The 18,325-nt window shown below is 55.4% G+C and overlaps 1 protein-coding gene across 4 annotated transcripts; it reads left to right on the top strand.

Annotated features, from left to right (window-relative positions):
* Positions 1–429: 429 nt before the first annotated feature.
* LOC135994682 (centrosome-associated protein CEP250-like) lies at positions 430–17,876 on the top strand. Of its 4 annotated transcripts, none has more exons than XM_065645445.1 (23): positions 430–630; positions 1,109–1,165; positions 1,611–1,693; positions 2,145–2,310; positions 2,561–2,667; positions 3,629–3,736; positions 4,322–4,418; positions 4,888–4,986; positions 5,714–5,875; positions 6,191–6,369; positions 6,821–7,003; positions 7,677–7,821; positions 8,104–8,250; positions 8,437–8,667; positions 9,397–9,590; positions 10,142–10,269; positions 10,473–10,642; positions 11,120–11,299; positions 12,431–12,565; positions 13,787–14,836; positions 15,610–15,765; positions 16,169–16,276; positions 17,453–17,876. In XM_065645445.1, the coding sequence occupies exons 1-22, from the start codon at positions 532–534 to the stop codon at positions 16,232–16,234; spliced, it is 3,942 nt and encodes a 1,313-aa protein (XP_065501517.1). In that variant the 5' UTR covers positions 430–531; the 3' UTR covers positions 16,235–16,276; positions 17,453–17,876. The 4 variants fall into 4 exon arrangements, with proteins under 4 accessions (XP_065501517.1, XP_065501518.1, XP_065501519.1 ...); XM_065645446.1 differs by having other exon boundaries at positions 15,613–15,765; XM_065645447.1 differs by having other exon boundaries at positions 6,221–6,369.
* The last annotated feature ends 449 nt before the right edge of the window (positions 17,877–18,325 follow it).

Genomic DNA, 18,325 nt, shown 5'->3' on the forward strand with positions numbered 1-18,325 from the left:
TAGCAGAAAGCTCCGGCTGCTCGGTCGGCTCCCCTGGGCCACGGAGCTTTTGTGCTGTCCCTGCGGTCCCCCCTCCCTGCCCCAGTGTCCCCACAGCCCACACTCTGCTCTCGGGACCGTCTCCTCGGCTCCTTCTCTCCCAGGCTCCCCCGGCAGCGCGTGCCGCCCGCAACGTTCTCCGGGGCCGTTACCGGTCCCTGCGCAGGACTCGCTGGAGCAAAGCGCTGCCAGAGCAGCACCGCAGCCCGGCGGGCCCGTCCAGGAGGAGCGAGGAGAGAGAAGAGAGAAGCGAGAAGAGAGAAGCGAGAAGCGAGAAGCGAGAAGGGAGGCGCTGCCCCAGAGCGGCCCCGAGCCAGCCCGGCTCTCCCGCCCCGCGGCTCCCGGTCGCGCCCGGCGGGCAGGGGGAGCCGCTCCGCCCGGCCCGGAGGCGCCAGCCCGGGGCCGCCTGAGCGCGGTCCGCCGGGGCAGGGCGCGGAGCAGCCCCCGCCGCGGGGCCCGGCGGGCAGCGGAGCCCGGCAGGCGAGCGGGGCCATGGCGGCGCCGAGCCAGGCCTCCCTGCGCCGCCGGCTGCAGAGCTCGCAGGAGGCGCAGCACCGGCAAGCGCTGCTGGTGCGGAAGCTGCAGGCGAAGGTGAGGAGCGGCGGCGCCTGCCCGGGGGGAGCTGCCCGGGGCCGGGCCGCGGTGCGGGGGCCGGGGTGTCCGGGCCGCCCAGAGAGGGCACTGGGCCGCGGCGATGCCGGGGGCGAACGCGCGGCCCCAGCGGGTTCCTCCCCGGAGCTGCCGCGGGCGGGACGGTGCCCAGCCCGGAGCTCGGGGGAGGCCCCGGGAGCCGCCCCGCTCCGCCCGGCCCGCCCAGGCGTGCTGGGCGCCGCTTCCCCCGCTGGCAGCCCCGAGCCGCTCAGTGTGCGAAAGAAACCCTGGCTCGCTTGCTTGAGGATCAGGGAAGGTGAAGCTTCCCTGTATGGGAACGACTTCTCGTTGGCTGTATCAGCAGCGCCGTGAAATGTTCTGTGCTTGGGCTGCAAAGACTGAGAGCAAAGGGGCTGCGGGAGGAGCCGCGTCTGCGAGAAGCTGCATTCGCTCCTCTTCATTCTCTGTATCCACGCAGGTCCTGCAGTACCGGACTCGGTGCCGAGAGCTGGAGCAGCAAGTGGAGGCAGGAGGGGTGAGTGTGCAGGCTGCTGAGTAACGATAGTGTACGTGGCATTCGTTAACGCCGGCAAAAAACATCTCTCCAGAGTGACAGTGACAGAGGAAAACAGGATTTTGCTGCCTGAGGGTTTCAGGAAGCGCTCTAATTCTGCCCGTCAGTGTCTGTGCAGTTGCCATTCTTGGAGCAGCCAGTAGTCCCAGAAATGCCAGTCCAGAAATCCCCATCAAGAAGGATTTTAGTTTTGCGAGAGAGTGCTTTCCTGCTGGGGTAACGCGCTGTCCGAGGTCTCAGGAGAGGGCTGTACTGCCTGTTATGTTATGAGGCTGTCTCTGAAAAAGAACTGGCTGGAACACGGCATTTCGGCAGGCGGGAATGCTGGCGTTCAACATACAGAGCTGGAGGGGAGGGGATGGAAGGGAACACAAGAATTTGACTGATGTTTTCCTTTCTTCCTAAGGGATCCCTCCCCGGCAGGCGGGAAGCCACAGAAGACCACAGCCTGGAGAAAGCACTGCTGCAGCTGGAAGAGGAGCAGCAAAGGTACAAGGAAGAAGCGTTCCCTCATAGCCGGTATCCTGGATGCTCATGGAAGGGAGGGAAAACCTGCCAGTGCCAGCTGGTCTCCCCAAGGGAAGCGGTTGGACGAGCCGCTTTGGCAGGAGAAAGGTCCACGATGTGTTTTCTGTGGTGCAGTAACAGTGCTGCGTGCTGAATGGCTCTGTTCTGAGCGGGGGGTTGTTCCGGGTGAGCTCCAAAGGTCCCTTTCCAGAGGAGGGGAGAACCGAACCTGTGGGTGGGAATGGGAGGCTTAAAGCCAGGAGAAGCAGCGGAGGTGGCCATCTCAGAGAGATCTTAGTTAATGCCAGGAGGCACTTTTCCTGCCTCTCAGTGTGACAACAAAGTCAGTGTTGAGGGAGCTGGGAAATCCCGGGGCTGCCGCTTGTGGGCAGCAGCTGTTGAGCGACCTCCTGGCTGTTTCTCCCTTTCCCAGGTGCGAGAATCTGGCAGAAGTGAACGCTCTCCTGCGGGAGCAGCTCGATAAAGCCAGTGAGGTTAATTCAGCCCTTAAAGAAGATGTTGGAAAACTGACGGCGGATTGGATGAGGGCCCGGGAGGAGCTGGGGTTGAAGGAGAGTGAATGGCGCCGTGAGCGTGAGGTAAGGAGAGGCTACGGGCATGCCAGCCGTGGCGCCAGAGTGGCGTGAGAATGGATTTGATTTCCGGCAGAGAGGACTTGCTGTGTGACAGTGGTGGCTCTGCTGAGCTGTGTTGGTGCTGAGGAGCAGAAGACAGGGCTGGGAGATGGAGGAGACCTGGTGCTGGGGGTTGCACTCTCTCCTCTCTGAAAGACTCGTGCAGTGTTGGCGAAGGCTGAACTGGCATTTCTTTTTGTCTTGGCACATTTAGCTGTATGACAGCTACGTCAGGGGTGAACGTCACCGTCTCCTCAGCCTGTGGTGTCAGGTGGTGACCTTCCGCCGTCAGTTCCTGGAGATGAAGACTGCCACTGACCGGTGAGTACAAGGGAAGGCCAGAGCTCTTGCAGGAAAACTGTAGCTTCCCTTCACACCTGCTTGGCGAGCCTCCGTGTTACGGTAATTGCGGCTCAAGACGTGATTTCTCCTTTGACGGGCTGAAGCAATGCCATGAAGCTGCTTTAGCTGTCTTTGGAATCATTTGGTTTGATGCAGGTTTTCAGATCAGACTGAGGGCTCGGGCTGTGAGCAACGCCGGGGCCCTGAGCAGATGAACTTGACTGTGGTGATGTTTGGGCACATTAACTCAGGCACGGGCGCACATGGACAGGCTGGAGGAGACTCCCCACAGCTGTGCGTGCAGCATGTAGAGCAGTCCGTTTAACAGAACGGTGAAAATCTGCCTTACATCTCACTGAGTTTCTTTTCCTACTGTGCCTCATCAAAAGATCATTTATGACTTTGTATGGTGGCTGTCACGTGCAATGTCCCACTCCGGGTTGCTGTCAGCCATTTATCTTATTTGATTATAAGCTTTCCTTAAGGTGAGAGTATGCCTGAGCAACTCCTTAATTCTTGTAGCATTTGTGCTTTTTTGTTGCAACATTCTGGGCTTATTCTTACACCACCTCCAGTCCAAGTGCGGACAGTAACAGGTCGCTTAAGGCTGATCCCCAGGGTGTAAAAGGTGGGGACCTTGGTAAACTTCCTTACATCTATTAATGACAATGAGAGTATGTTAATGAGCTAGAGCAGGAGCAACAATCAGTAAGAGTAATTGGAGGTCCTTGAGGCCTTCTGGCTGTCCCACCCATTTCTTCTCATCTCTGAGGAGAAAACAAACTCATCCTTGACGATCACGCAGACCCATTGCTCAGCTGTCACGATGTGTCCTGGTCCCAAAGGGCCAGATGAGCGGCTTGTCCCAGCGCAGATGTCACCTTTCCTGCCAGCTGGGACTGGTGCTGTGAACACGGTCTCTTTCTTGATTCTTCTTCAGAGATTTGTCCGAGCTGAAGGCAGAGCACATGAGGCTTTCTGGAGCTGTACTTGTGAGCTGCTCCCGTCCAACCTCTGGCGACCTGGAGAAGAAGGAGCTTCAGGACAGGTGAAGCTGTTTTAAACTTTGCTGTTACCAACAGGATCTTTTGTGGCTGCTTCTACGATTCATAGATGAGCTGTGTTCACGTTTTAAACACACCCATTCTGGACAGCCCTGTTTCTGTCCCTCGTCAAACTGTTGCCTTCAACAGAACGGACAGAAACACCGTCTGACTGACAGAAGCTCTTCTGAGTAAGACGAGACTGGCAAAGAGATTGCATATCACAGTGTTTTAGCTGTTAGCTGATTCTTGGTCAGAAATGGAGAGCAGCATAAAGAGAGCTCTGTCTCTGTACAGCCCTTTTGCTACCCAGGGCTGCTCTAAAGCAGTTGGGAGGAATGTGCACAGGAGCATCATGAGCAGCAGCTCCTCTGTGCTGACGGTTCCTTGCAAGACTGAGTGCAGAAGACCTTTGGGGCAAGAAGTGCCATTTTGCACCCTCAAGCTCATTATCCTGTAGAGCTGGATGCTGCCTTTGCTGTATTTTCTGGGTTAAACTTTCTCTGCTGTGCTTCTGGGAGCTGCTTAGCTCTTTCCCAGGCGATGGTGTGCTGTCCTTTTGGAGTGGCACGTGGACCTTCTCTTCTCAGGGTGATGGAGCTCTCGGCCTTGCTTGTGCGGTCCCAGAAGCAGAACGAGGAGAAGGAGAAGCCCATGGAAACACCTGACGACACTGTGGAGATTCTGGTATGTTTTCCCTTGATCTGGGAGACAGCCCAGTGTTTGCTCCCCAGCCGTAGCACACAGAGGTGTGGTTTCCTCCACAGAAGGAGTGGTAGAGATGCCAACTGTAGGGGAACAGCAGGGACATTGCCAGAATGTTCCTTGTGTGTTTGGCACAGGTGGAGTCAGTCCAGGTGCAGCAGCGGCAGGGGAGCTGCAGACAACTCCGGTGTCTTCCTCAGGGGGTTGCACCAAGGCTGTTGTGCCTGGGGCCAAAGTTCTTGGCACTGACAGCTTCCTAGCAGTCTATGAAAACGAGCTGTTGGTCGTTCTCTTCTTAGTTGTAGCGAGGAAGAAATGGAATAGATGTGGGAAGGAATCTACTGGAGTCACGAGGGCTGAGGCTTCTGGGCACGGCAGTGCCGCTGAGGATGGGAAAGCTGCAGAGGGGAGCAGCTCTTCCCTGCCCACCCTTTCCTCCTTCTGTTCTCAGGAAGCCAGTCGGTTAGAGACAGAACATGAAGCTTCGTGGAGTAAAAGTGCCAAAGAGGAGAACCTTTCCCTGCAAAAGCTGATAAAGGATATAACTGAGGTGAGTGCAGAGCTGGGGCCACATCCCTGTAGACAAGGTTTCCAAGTGCTTGAGGAAGGCAACAGCCCAGCCTGGGGAACAGAGATCCATGTTGGGTACTGTCTGCGGTAACTGCTACTGGCTTTTTAATTCTTGTACCACCTTTCTGATGTAAAACCTGTTAGAACGTCCAAGTTGGCTGTCCTATGACTCTTGAGCTGAGTCGCTAGAAGTTTCAGAAAGTACCTTTGCCTTCACCGTCCCGCTCAGGTCTCTCTTGGGCTGTGCTTTCCGAGTTGGCTACTTGACATTTGTATTCCAGGATTGCTCGGGGGCTTCCCCCACCCTCCTTGAGCAATGACTCTTGTTCTTCAGATTTTATAAAAGGTCACTGGCTCAATCAATGCACTTGCCAACTCTGCTCCTTTACTCGACATTCACTGACCATTATCCCCCCAGAATCCAACTGGTCTAACTGTTCAGGGGGAACTTCAACTTAGTCCTAAACTTCCCTCTGTGGAGGGGAGTTAATTAGCCTCTCTCAAAGTCAGGTCTTTCACCCGATAGAGTCACTGTTATCCTCTTGGGCTACTGCACAGAGTCATTATAAACATGAGCTTTTTCATGGCTCTTTTCCAGTATTCCTCAGCTTTTAATGACTCAAGGGTGAAGTGGGGGCAAAAGGAGAAACAGATAAAGCAAGCCAAGTAGACTGAGCAGAGCGTAACAGCTTGCTGTGGGCTTTCAGGTGGTGTTGGATGCCAGTGACAGCACGGTCAGCATGATCTGCCCTGGCAGTTCCCAGCAGGCAGAGCCCAGCACCATCCTCTCTGTCCTGAGCTCCGGTGGGACAGAGCAGGCCTTTGCCTTGGTTCAGGAGGCGCTGGCAAGGAGGCGAGGAGCAACGCGGGTGAGAATTTCTGCTTGTCTTCAGCACTGGCCACAGGCTCGGCTGCTCATGCCTCCCTTGGCTTGGACCCTTTCCATTTCCTCGGCCAGTTCAGCCAGTGTCTTTCCAGCCTTCCCACTCTTGGGACCCTGTTGCCTGGCCCCCCTCCCCAGCCCTGTGTTCTGCTGCTTTGCTCTCCTTGATCTCCACCCCCTCATCCCAGCTTTTGCCTTCAGCGGAGCTGTCTCTCTGCTCGCTGCTTGTCCCAGCTGTCTGGAGCCGTCTCGGCTGCTCCTTACTGCTTGTTTGTGCTCTTTCCCTGCCCGGTGCTTGCAGGCCCTACAAGAAGAGCTTTCTGCCAGGCAGGACTCTATCGATTCCCTGCTGCAGCAGCACAGGCAGCAGGAAGAGAAGTGCAGGAAGCTGCAGCAGAGGCTTGAGCAACTGGAGGAGGAATGCGCCATGTCCAGCAGGCAGCAGCAGCACCTCCAGTCTCTGGTGGAAGCGCTCAGAAGGTGAGTGTTTCCTCCTTCTCCTGCGTTCTAGAGGCAATCTGCTTCCAGTTCGGGGAGCTCAGAGGTGTTCTGGGCAGAGAACTTGCCTGCCCTACCTCGTGTGTGCCTCTGTATGGCACCACAGCATCCTCCTGTCACTGCTTTTCATGCTCTGCTGTGCCTCCCAAGGCTGTCTGGGCAATTCAGAGCGATGCTGGCATACAAGGCGCCTCTCCCTCGACATGCTGCGTCTCTGCACTCTGCTCTTTGGGTGCCCTTTCCCAGGCACCGCTTCTCACTGGATGAAGGCAACAGCCTGCCTGCCTTCCTGCTTCCCTCTTCGGTTACCTTGGGAGGGGAAGAGCAAGTTCTTCCTCCCCGTGCTCCCGACAGCTCCATCCTGGGATGGGGAAAATGAGATCTGTGACTCTACCGGCCTCTTCATTCTTCTAACGGAGCCTTGTCTCTGCAGTGACTGTGCCAACCTGGAGAAAACCAGGGAAGAGTTACAGCAACAGCTGGATGTAATGGAGCAAGAAGCCTCATGTCTGCGTCAAAGGAACACGGAGCTGCAGCTGAAGAAAGACTCAGCCCAGGGGAAAATGGTGGAGCAGCAGCAGGCAATGGAGAGAGCGCGTCGTGAGCAGGAGCTCCTGTGAGCGTTGGAGCTTTCTCTGGGCAGGGGTGGGCATGGCTGGACCTTAGGAGCCCAGCGTACAAGGCTGAATTGTGCCTGCTCGTCATTTGCAGCACAGAAGGGTGAAGGGAGCACACGGGCAGGGCTGGCTGCCTGCTGCCATCCAGCAGAGCCACCTCCTTGTGCTTTGTGTGTGAGCTTCACAGAAATCATTCCCCACCTGAGCAGAGTGGTTGGTGACAGGCATAAGCTGAAACAAGGGCGGGTCAGGCTGGATTTAAGGAGAACAGAAAATTGAACCGTGAGGACAATCATGCAGCAGAACAGGTTGCTCAGAGCAGTTGTCCAGATTCCATCCTTGGAAACTTGGGAAGACCCAACTGGTCAGAGCCTTGAACAACCTGGACTGATCCCATAGCTGACCTAGCTGCTCTGAGCTGGAGACTGGGCCAAGGTGTCGTGGGGTCCCTGCCAGCCTGAGCCATCCTGTGACCCTGTGATTGTTGGGTTGGAAATTCATACACATCTCCTCCCCAGTAGACTGCAGACTCTTTCATTGTTTCACTGCTGAAGACAAGAGTAATTGTGGGAATATTAATCTGGACTTCAGAAGTCTCTTTTACCCTCTTATACTCTTGGAAGCGAGAGTGTTTTTAGATTAAGAACTTGTTTGTCTTTCCTCTTCTCACAGGCTGAAGGACTTAGCTGCACTTGAAGGAAAACATTCATTGTTGCAGAGTGAGCTGGCAGTCACGAGAGAGATGCTGGAGAAGTCGCAGTTTCAGAGGAGTCTGCTGGAGCAAGAGAAACACGAGCTGACCACGGCCCTGGAGAAGGTGCGGGCACCTTATTCCTAGGGAGCCCTTGTGGGAGAGGGAGTTGTGACAGCAGGACCAGCACAGGTGCTGTTCCTGGCAGGAGAAGACAGGGAAAACATTGTTGTCCTTCTTGGGAAATGGGGATCAGACCACACAGGCTCTTTGGGGTTTTCAGTCCCCACATGCTTATCGGGAGCGTGAACTGGGAGCGTGTCAGAGACACGCAGGGGATGGGGAGTTGCTGCTTGGAGTCAGGGATTTTGCTGCCCTTGTTGTCACGTTGTTCTTTTGTCTCTGCAGGCCGAGCAGTCGGTGGCAGAGTTGACAAGGACTCAGAAGCAGCTGAGTGCTGAAACAGCTGATCTGCGTGTTGCAGCAGCCAACATGAGCAGTCTCAATGAAGCTCTTGCAGTGGAGAAAGTGCAGCTGAACAACCTTGTGCTGCAGGTGAGCAGAGCTGCCAAAGCTCTTGCCAGGTGTTTGTCTCCAGCTGCTGCTGCTTCTCAGCCTTCTTGCCTTCCAGCAGTAGGACTGGCTGGATGTGGAAATGTTGTTCCTTTTCGGGTCCAAGGCAAAGCTCCTTCCTGGGAAATGTTCCTGTCTTTTATTTCCTCTCTGCTTCTGTGATTGTAGCTGGAGCAAGAGAATGAAGTTGTGTCAGGGAAAGTGGCTGAGATGGAGAGAGCAAGAGTGTGTGAGCAGGAGCAGCTGAGCTGGTGTGAAAGAAGCAAGGCAGAGCTCTGTGCAGAGAAAGCCCAGCTGGAGCAGCTGCTGCAGAAAGCAGAGGAGCAGCAGGAGGGGCTGCGGGTGGAGCTGAGGAGACTGGCAGAGGAGAAGGAAGAAACCCGAGAGCAGCTCAGTGAGGTGAGACCAAAAAGCTGCTGCTTCTGGGTGTGCGTTTGGCTGCTTGGCTGAGTGAAGCTGTATCTGTTGGCTGCTGCAAGGTTTGTGTCAAGGAGACACTCGGTAGCCCTGGAGGGCAGAGGGTTTGTTCCCTTCTTTTTGGCAACGTGTTGATGGCTTGCAGAGCAGTTCTGCATTTCTCTGCGCTGTCCTCTGCTTCTCTGGATTCTCTTAATCCACCGGTCTGTGTTGGCCTCTTCTGTGGCTTTTGCTGAGCTGCAAAGAGATGATGGTGCTGTCCCTGGATCAGAGCGGGGTGACTCCTGTCACCTGTGGCAAAAGAAACAAACCGTGTAGCTCTGAATCCGTTTTCTGAGGCAAAATCCATTCGGCAGCAGCTGACTATGAGCCGGCGTGTGCCCAGGTGGCCAAGAAGGCCAAGAGCAGCCTGGCTTGTCCCAGCACTGGTGTGGCCAGCAGGAGCAGGGCAGTGACCGTCCCCTGCACTGGGCACTGGGGAGGCCACAGCTGGCCCCAGGCAGCCCAGTCTGGCCTTGCACATCACTTCCCAGTGAGCGGGGCCAGCGCCTTTTGGCAGCCCAGGCTCTCAGCGCGGTACCAGCAGCTGCTCTCACACTTGGAGCCCCCGGGACAGGAGCTCTTTCTCCTCCCGCCCACTGGCCAGCGGCGCTGGCTGCTCTGCACACAACTGCACAGCAAGGGCTCCAACTGCGGTTTGTCCCGTTCCAGGTGTCCCGGCAGCAAGAGTCGGCCAGCACTGGTCTGGAGCAGTTGCGCCAGGAGTCCTCTCGCCAAGGGCTCGCGCTGGCCAAGGTGTCCGAAGAGAAGGAGGTGCTGGTGCAGGAGAAGGCTGCCCTGGAGCTGCGCCTGGCAGCCGTGGAGCGGGACAGACAAGGCCTTTCAGAGCAGCTGGCAGAGGCCAGGTAAAGGGGGAGGAACCCTGGGCAGGACATGACTCACTGTCGGGAATTACAGAGCTGGTCATCGTTGCACGGGGCTTTCTTGCGTCCTCTGTGCTTTGGGGGTGTTTTCACCTTCCAGGGACAGAACATGGAACAATCTTGAGGAGAAAAAAATCCTGCTTATTGTGTCACCCTGCAGAGCAATTGGAAGTGCTGATGAGATGGGGGCTGTGAGCAGAGGTTGGGCTTTTGCTGGCTGGCACAGACGTTGTCAGGAAAACTGCTCCCTGTGTGCCATCGATCAGGCAGCAGGGATTCAAGATCTGGCCGTCGAGGTGAAATTCGGCTGGGCTTGCTGTGTTACGCTGGGTCATAAGGAAAGCCTGGGCATTCCCTCGGAGGGGCCTGCATTGCTATTTTAAATGGCAGAAATCTGTTTTCTGTGCACGGGTGTCCATGCAACCCATTTTCCGTTCTCAGGGGCAGGGATCTTGAACCACTTGTCACTGGAATCCCTCCCTGTGGGTGTCAGGAGCAAGAAGCTCATTTCTCTCCGTGTCCACAACCTGCAGGTCGGTGAAGGAGACCCTGGAGTGCAGCCTGTCTGAGGCTCAGCAGCACGTATCTCAGCTGGAGATCGCCCGGAGTCAGCTTGAGATGCAACTTCACACCATCACGCAGGCCAAGGAGGTGATACAAGGTGACGCCCCACGTGCTTTGTTTCTGGTGATCCCCCTGCCTAGAGAAGACGGTATAAAAGCAGCTCTCTGTCCGCAGTGCTGGTGGGGAGTGAAGGAGCTGGAACAGATCCCTCCTGCACTGAAACTCCAAGGGCTGAAGGTCAGTAAGGTCAGAACCAGTGTCTGGGGAGACTCTGACTCTTGCCATTTGTGGGGTTTGCAGGGGAAGTGAAGTGCCTTCAACGTGAGCTGGAAGCAGAGAGATCTCTCCTGAGGCAGGAACGGGAAAACACGGCACAACAGCTCTTGCGGAGAGAACAGCAGCATGACGATACCCTCAGACTTCGGCAAAACGATCATGAAGCAGAAATAAAGAGGCTTCTGCAAGACCTGGTAGGAAACAGGAGGCGTTTGAATTCCTCAAGCAAGCTTGGTGGGCTGTCTTGAGCAGAACGGCCCGAGGTGTGAAACGGCAGCAAGCGTGTGTCACGGGCCACACGTTGCCAGGCCAGCAGCAGAGCCGATGGCTCGTACTCGAAGGCACGTGGAGCCCACGGGACTGTGCTGGGACAGGAAATGCAGCCACAGATTGAGCGTGGGCGTAAGACGAGTTCAAGGGCAGGTTGGGGGTCCCACCCAGAGCGTGGCAGCCCAGGGGGGGCTCTTAGCAGCCTCCTGTCTCCCATGGGGCAGAGTCCTGACCCTCCTGCCAGCTGCAGTCACGGGAACTTTGTTCCTTTCTTTCTGCCCTTTCTCGGTGGACAGAGGGGTTTTCTTTGGGCTTGAACCCCAAAGGAGGGATGAAGCTTCCCATGTTTTTGAGGAGCTTGGCTGGGGCTCCATCTTGAAGTCTTTTCCTCCCCTCCTCAGGCAAGCGCGCGGGAAGGGCACCAGTCAGAGCTGCAGGAGCTGCTGGAGCGATGGCAGCAGGAGAAGGCAGAGACAGAGAGGGAGCACGAGAAGCAGCTGTTGGATATGGAGCAGAAAGTTGCTGCCGTGCAAGCTCAACAACAAGAGGAACAAACTAGACGTGAAAATGCCGAGCAAGAGGTAAAGGCTGCGAAAGGAGAACTGGTGTGTTTTTGCGAGGCTGGAGCTGTGGGAGATGGCTGGGAATGGGGCTGCGTGGAGCATCCCTAATGTTTCCTGCACGGAATTTGGGGAGGTGAAAGGCGTGCAGGGCCAGCACTGGGACTAGGGACGAGACCTCTCATAGGAAGCCAGGCAGAAATGTCTCCTTTGGTTTTAGATTGTTGTGCTGCTATTGTGTTCTGGTTTTGTAAGAGTTACCTCAGAATATCTTCGCTGCTCTCTAACGGTCCTCTTTAGATGTTTCCTGGTAGGTGTTTAAAGCCTTATCTCCATTAAAGACCAAAGTGAGCTTGTAGGCCTGAGTCCCCACGAGGATGGGGTTTGTGTTTGGGGAACAGGGAGGGGCGCAGCAGGATTGTTGACAAAAGAAAAACCTTTTTAAAGAGTCCTGTGAAAGATTTCGGAGCGGTAGGACAGAGGTGTCTTCTGGGCTGTGTTTTCAGTCACTTGCTGGTGAGCTCTTTTGTGCCCAGCTCTGCTGTGCCAAAGCAACCCCGTCCTGCGCTGGCAGTGCTTGTGTCCTGCCCAAGGTCCTGTGTGCAGAGTGCCCAGGGACAGCAGAACCCCCAGCTGTGTCTGCAGGTCCTGACAGGACAGGGCAGCACTCGGAGATGACCGTGTGTCCCTGGCATGTCACTTCTGAACCAGAGTCTACTGAGTACCTTAAAACTGAAGTGATTTTCACCAAACCCCGCTTGGAATCCCTGAGTTTCCTGAAGGAGCTCTGGCTGCAGCCCTCTGGCAGCCTTGCATTTTCTCTGCTGCTGACTGGGGGCAAAAGCCGCCATGGAAAGGCAAACAGGACCAGCAGAAGAGGAGGGATCCCCTCACCAGCAAGGCGAGACACTTGAGAAATGCCACACGTTTTCCCGTGAGCTGACTAAGAGTTTGTCGAGGATTCAGTCCCGGAGGGACCCTGTTTATCCTGCCAATCTCCCTTAGGAAGCTGCGTCTCCCCGTGGGCAGAGAATGACCCAGGAGAGCAGCAGCGCAGCGCTTGGAGAACGTGTGAGCCCATCGGCCTTTGAGCCTTGGCACGGACATTTTGCGAGGGAAGTTTAAGCCCGTCTGCTCTTTATTTCTGTGCAGGCCATGCTGGAAAAGGAGCGTGAGAAGAATTCTTTACTAGAGACGCTCCTCCAGACTCAGGGAGAGCTCACAGACGCCTGCCAGCGGGTAGAGCAGCTCAGGCAGCAGATGAAAGAGCAGCGAGAGAAGGGGCAGGTGAGTCTGCCTGGTCGGGTGGGTTGAAGGAACAGGCTGTTGGCCACTGGGCGTAAGCTGAGAGGGGCTGAGAGAGCCAGGGAAGAGAGGGAAGGGCAGTAGGAAGGACAGAAAGCCTCAGTGCTGGGGCTGGGCAGGCAAGGACTGCTGCAGGCACTGAAAGCACAGAGCCTGGTCAGCTCCAGAGAGGAGCAAGAGGAAGGAAGGGTGACAGCGGAAGCAGCGCTGGGTAGAAAAGCAGAAAGAAGTGGCTGAATGAATGTGATTTTGAGGCAGAGAGAGGAAAAGCCGGACCTGATGGCAGGCGATCGTCCTCCTGTGCTGGGCACTGGGGAGGCCAGACCTGGAATCCTGGGGGCAGTTTTGGGCCCCGTACAACAAGAAAGCCCTTGAGGTGCTGGCGCGAGTTGAGAGAAGGGAACGGAGCTGGTGAGGGGCTGGAGCACAAGTGTGATGGGAGCGGCTGAGGGAGCTGGGGGTTCAGCTGGAGAACAGGAGCTGAGGGGAGACCTTCTGATCTCTGGACTGCCTGAAAGGAGCTTGGAGCCAGGGGGGGTCGGGCTCTGCTCCCCAGGAACAAGCGCCAGGACCAGAGGAAACGGCCTCAGGTTGCGCCAGGGGAGGTTGAGGTTGAATCTGGGGAACAATTTCTTCCCCAAAGGGCTGTGGGGCATTGGAACAGGCTGCCCAGGGCAGTGCTGGAGTGTATGCCTGCCAGGGGAAAACTAGTCCTGATTTCAAACACAGAATGACAGAGTGTGGTCTGGCCATTACTCCTTCAAGAGGGGACAGTGGGGTTCTAGAGGATGGTGCCATGAAAACTCCACGCAGTAGAGGGCCAAAAGCCGCCCCCCAAAATGGGAGATCAAATGTTGGGGTTTTTCTTTCTTCCCTTCCTCCCTAACACAGAGAACATCACCATGCCCCTGCCCAAATCATGTTAGTCTGGACTTTAAATCCTGGCTGCCGCTCAGGCGGCTCCTCCCCGCAGGAACACACTAGAGCTAGAGGAGGGTCAGGGAAGGGCACAAAGGAAGGTGGGACAGGCTGAGTGAGCTGGGAAAGCCGGAGCTGGAGGGTGGTGCAGGAAAGGTCTGAACAGCCGGAGAGGCAGGAGAGAGCGGGCAGCCCTGGGCTGACACTGAACAGGAGTGCAAACCCCGTAGGAAAAGCAAACATCTATAGGTGGAATGACCTGACCTTTTTCTTGCTGTTTTGCAGCATGAACGGGACAGGCTGGAAGCAGTTAAAGCAAAGCTGGTATGGGAGATGAAACTTCTTCAGGAGTCAGTCACAGCCTCTGAGACCCGAGCAAACACAGCAACAGATACGAGCCACTGCCTTGAACAAGAACTTCAAACTACTTTGTCTGTCTTAAAAATGAAAAATGAGGAGGTGGAAATGCAGTGGCAGAAAATTCAGATGCTGGAGAAAGAGGCAGCAGAGGGAAAAGCTTTGCAGGAGACTCTCACTCATATGAATGCCGTCTTGTCAGAGAGGGAGGGAGAAACGCGGTTGTACCGGGAACAGGTGAGAATGCTGGAAAAGCAGAAAGAAATGCACCGAACTACTCTCGATCAGGTTATGAAGGACATGGCAGAGAAAAACCAGCAGGTGGAATCCCAAAAAGACCAGATCCGAGAGCTGCAGAAGCAGCAGGAATTGCAGAGGACACTTGTAAGCAAGATGAGCAAAGAGCTGGAGGAGAGAGACCAGGAGATCAGATCCCAGCAAGAACAGATAGCAGAGCTGGAGAAGCAGCAAGAAATGCAGCAAGTTCAGCAGACTCTGCCCAAGAAGGATGAAGAGCTCAAGTACCAGAGAGACAGAGTCAGGTATTTAGAGAAGACTCTGACATGGAGGGAACAAGACCTTAGGAGGCAGAGTGACCTCCTGAAACAATTAACATCAGCTCTGCGATGGAAAGATGACGGGGAGACCCTGAAGAAACAAATCCAGAGACTCCAAAAGTGGGAGGAAGAGGAGGCAGAGAAGAGGCAAGTTGTCCAGGAGAGAGACGGTCTCTTGAGGAGGCAGAAGGAGCTGACCCAACAGCTGGAAGACGAGAGGAAAGCAAAGGGGGAAGAACTGGAGCGTGTGGCTGCTCTTTTGAAGCAGACTGAAAGAAGAGAACTGGAGTGGCAGCAGAAGGCACAAGCACTGACTCTTGCCCTCACCAAGAGTGAAATGGCCAGTGGCACTCTGAGGGAAGAAGTAGCCGTCCTGCAGAATATGGTTTCGGAGAGGGACACGGACCGGTTTCATCATCAGGTAGGCACTCGAGTGACCATCAGCCAACTAAAATGTCTCTCAAGGATTCTAAAGATGTTTCCCGTAGACACACATGGGAATCTTTCTTCCCACAACTCCACGACCTGCTTGGCCGAAGCCCCCATGAGCGCAGCCAGCGGGCTGGCCTGTCTGTGCAGGGCGCTCAGACACCGTTCACCTGCTGGAATGTTTTCTGCCCAGCCCACAACTACCGACAGAACGAGGGGGCTTGATGTTAAAATTAACTCCAGTCCCACAGCTGGGGCTGGGTCGTTGGTTCTCTCCTGTCTGGGCACGCTTGGCCAGCGTGTCCTGCTGAGGATTTGGCACGGGAAGGAAAGGGCACGGTTGACCACACTAACGTACGGAACTGGGTAGAATTTTATACCGATGGCTGAACAGCAGCAATACTGATGGTGCTTAGAGGATGATTTCAGAGATGGAGATTTCTGGGAACAGCTTTTCCACTGTATTAAAAAGAATGGAATTGGTACCATTGCTTGATCTGGTTAAAGGCTTCATTGCCATTGCGGATGTACTTGTGCCACAGCCCAAAAAGCAGGAAGGCAAATGAGTGTGGATTTCTCCCGGGTGATGTGGAGGGGGCCCCTAGGAAGAGAGTTTGGGGTTGTTTTGGGCTGTGGACCAGGGGGAGAAGAAGGGATTTAGCACCGTCCAGTCCTGAGCCCACTCACTCTCCCCAAGCTTGTTCATTCTGGCCCTTGTAAGCTGCATGTGGCACCAGCTCCATCATCTCCTCTCTGAATCCCCAGCAGGCTGCTGCAGAAGGGGAGCAGCTCTCCTGGCTCTCAGAGAAGAGACTCCTGTCGCAGCGGCTGGAACGTCTGCAGGGAGCAGTTGCAAGGCTGGAACTTGAGAAGACGGAGCTGCAGCAACTCAACGCTGAGCTCAGGAGGACCCTGGAGCAGGTAAAACAGGCTTTCCCTGCCTCTGCAAAGCCTCCCGGTGCTCTGGAACACCACACATTTCCCGGACAGCACTTTGGAGTCCTCTGCTGGTTTCCTGCCCTCTCCCCCTTCCTCCTGTGGACACTCACTTTCTATTTTCTTTCCCTTCTGGCACCCCATTGCCTTCACAAATGCACATTCACTGGGGTACCACCCTTCTTGCCCCAGTGTCCCCATCCACACACACTGGACTCTCTCTTGCCCTTTCTCCTCCACAGTCTGCTTCAAGTGCATTTTGCCGCAATGTTCTCAGGTGCAAGTGACAGTCTCTGAGCAGAAATCTCCTTGTCCTGATGTGCAGAGGTGCTTTTGCTCCTTGTTTGGTGGAAGGAGTCTGTGACCCTTTCTCCTTCCCCACGTGCAGGTGGAACGTGAACGGAGGAGACTGAAGAGATACTGCCGTGGTCGGTCGCTGCCAGACGCGTGCTGATTTTCTCTCTCTGACCAGCGGAAGGTGCCGGCTTCTAGACAGGTGAGAACAGAATCACACTGGGTGGCAGGAGGAAAGTAGAGAATATGCTAAGGGTGGTCCCGTTGAGTCTTCCTCATGGTGTTGACTCTTCCTGTTTTCCCGTGGCTCAATTAACAGCGCATCTGCATCATGTCAGAGCTCCAGGGATCTGAGGCAGTGCCAGAGCTTGGAGCCTTCAGGCACTTGGTAGTCTCGTATTGCTCCTCTGTGCTGATTGTGATCCCAATATGGGGCTGAGGCAGAGACCTGAGCACTGTATGGATGTTTGTTTTATCAGTGTGAGGGTGTCCATTCCAGCTGCCGAACCCTGTTGCATCCTTTGACGGTGGTATTGGCAGTCGCAGTGGTTGCCAGATGTTTCTTCCATGTGCTTTTGTGGGTCTGGTACAGCCTGGTCACTCTGAGGAGGTGAATTTTCCGAGGTGCTCAGGGCCAAACATGTGAGATTCCTGTCAGTCAGGTACACGATGCTTGGCTCTGGCAAGGGAGCCGAGAATCCTGCTGAACCAGCACGGTCTGTCTGCAGGATGTTTTCAGCAGGAAGCCTCAGTGGAAGAGAGCTGAGAGCAGCTGGGGCTCTGCTCCAACAAGCCCAGCAGTCACGGCCCGTGTTGCCAGGAAAGAACAGATTCTGAGGATGTCACAGCCTCAGCAGTCCTTTAAGGCTCATTTCCTCCTGGGCTTTGTTCCACAAATGATGCTCTGCTCATTTGTGAAATGCTCCAGAGTCAAGAAAAGTGAGAGTTTGCTCCCTTTTCCTGTGCCAGCTGTCGAGTTTGGAAACTCGATCATAACAGAACCGTTCTTCGCTGCCTCGTGTAACCAGTAGTCCTCCTGCTGAGGAAAAAGCGTGTGGAACTAAGGTGGCAGTAGCCCAGACCTCTCTTTTGAAACAAAGAGTTGGGTTGCTAAATCCTGTAGGAACCTTTCTCTTGAACCTACCCGTAATGTCTGGTGCTGTACGTGGGTGGTATGCCAGAGAGAAACTGGCACTGTCGATAATCTGAGCTCAGTTCAGGGTGACTATGGAAACCTGTTGCTGCCCGTTGCAGAAGGACAAAGTGTTTGTCGGGGCTGGAGTTAGAGGGCGCGTCTTCCCTGCCGGCCGGTTCCGTGGAGCTACGGCTGGTCCTGACGGCGTGGGCTTGTCTGAGCTCGGCCTTTTGCCTCTTTCAGGTGTCCCTCCTGCAGACGCAGCTGGCGAAGAACGAAAATAGAAGCAGGACTATATTGAGTAGGTGAGGGCTCGGGACAGTGCTAGTGAAAGGTGATAGTGCAGTGATCAGCCAGAACGACAGGGAGGCAAGACGGTCACTGTGGGCATCATCAGAGTTGAAGAGAAAGGGAGACCTAAACCTGTGGATGGAAATGGAAGGCTTAAAGCCAGGAGAAGCAGCTGAGTTGGCCATCTCAGAGAGATCTTAGTTAATGCCAGGAAGCACTTTTCCTGCCTCTCAGTCTGACAACAAAGTCAAGTGTTGAGGGAGCTGGGAAATCCCGGGGCTGCTGCTTGTGGGCAGCAGCTGTTGAGCGACGTTTCTCCCTTGCCAAGGGGCAGTTGCACCCTTGGAGATGAGGGAGCTGAGTTTTAACCACCAGCTACGGGGCGGGTGTGGGGGTGTGGGGGGGAGACATCGGGGGCTGGGTGGGGAGATGGGGAGCAGGCGGATCGGAAAGGTTGTACCCTCCGAGTACCTCAGCCCATGGGGAAAGGAGGAGGGATCGTTGCGGCCGGGAGCTAGGGCTGGGGAACTGGGGTAAGTGGGGGCTGCGTCCCCCACGTTTTGGAAGAGACCCCACAGGGATATGCCCAGTGGACTCTTCCCCTTATTTGAATAAAGTTTTTCTTTTGGTTTGACTCCTCTGTCTCTTTTTCTGAACATTGAGCTCTAGCGAAATGAATTTCTGTACAGCTGCCTGTGGGTACCCAGCATGGCGCTCCGTGTGCCCTGGGTGCCAGGCTCTGCGTTTGTCTCTGCCCCAGGAGCTCCTTTTCTCCTCTTTTCTTTCTCAGGGCAAGGGGTGATGGGTTTTAAGCAAAAGAGGGGA

Source organism: Caloenas nicobarica, chromosome 15, assembly GCF_036013445.1.
Source record: "Caloenas nicobarica isolate bCalNic1 chromosome 15, bCalNic1.hap1, whole genome shotgun sequence".
Classification (NCBI taxonomy): domain Eukaryota; kingdom Metazoa; phylum Chordata; class Aves; order Columbiformes; family Columbidae; genus Caloenas; species Caloenas nicobarica.

Coding starts and splice junctions, on each gene's coding strand:
- LOC135994682 (XM_065645445.1), top strand. CDS start 532: ATGGCGGCGCCGAGCCAGGCCTCCCTGCGCCGCCGGCTGCAGAGCTCG. Junction 4,419..4,887: donor ACGACACTGTGGAGATTCTG/GTATGTTTTCCC, acceptor TTCTGTTCTCAG/GAAGCCAGTCGGTTAGAGAC. Junction 4,987..5,713: donor TGATAAAGGATATAACTGAG/GTGAGTGCAGAG, acceptor GTGGGCTTTCAG/GTGGTGTTGGATGCCAGTGA.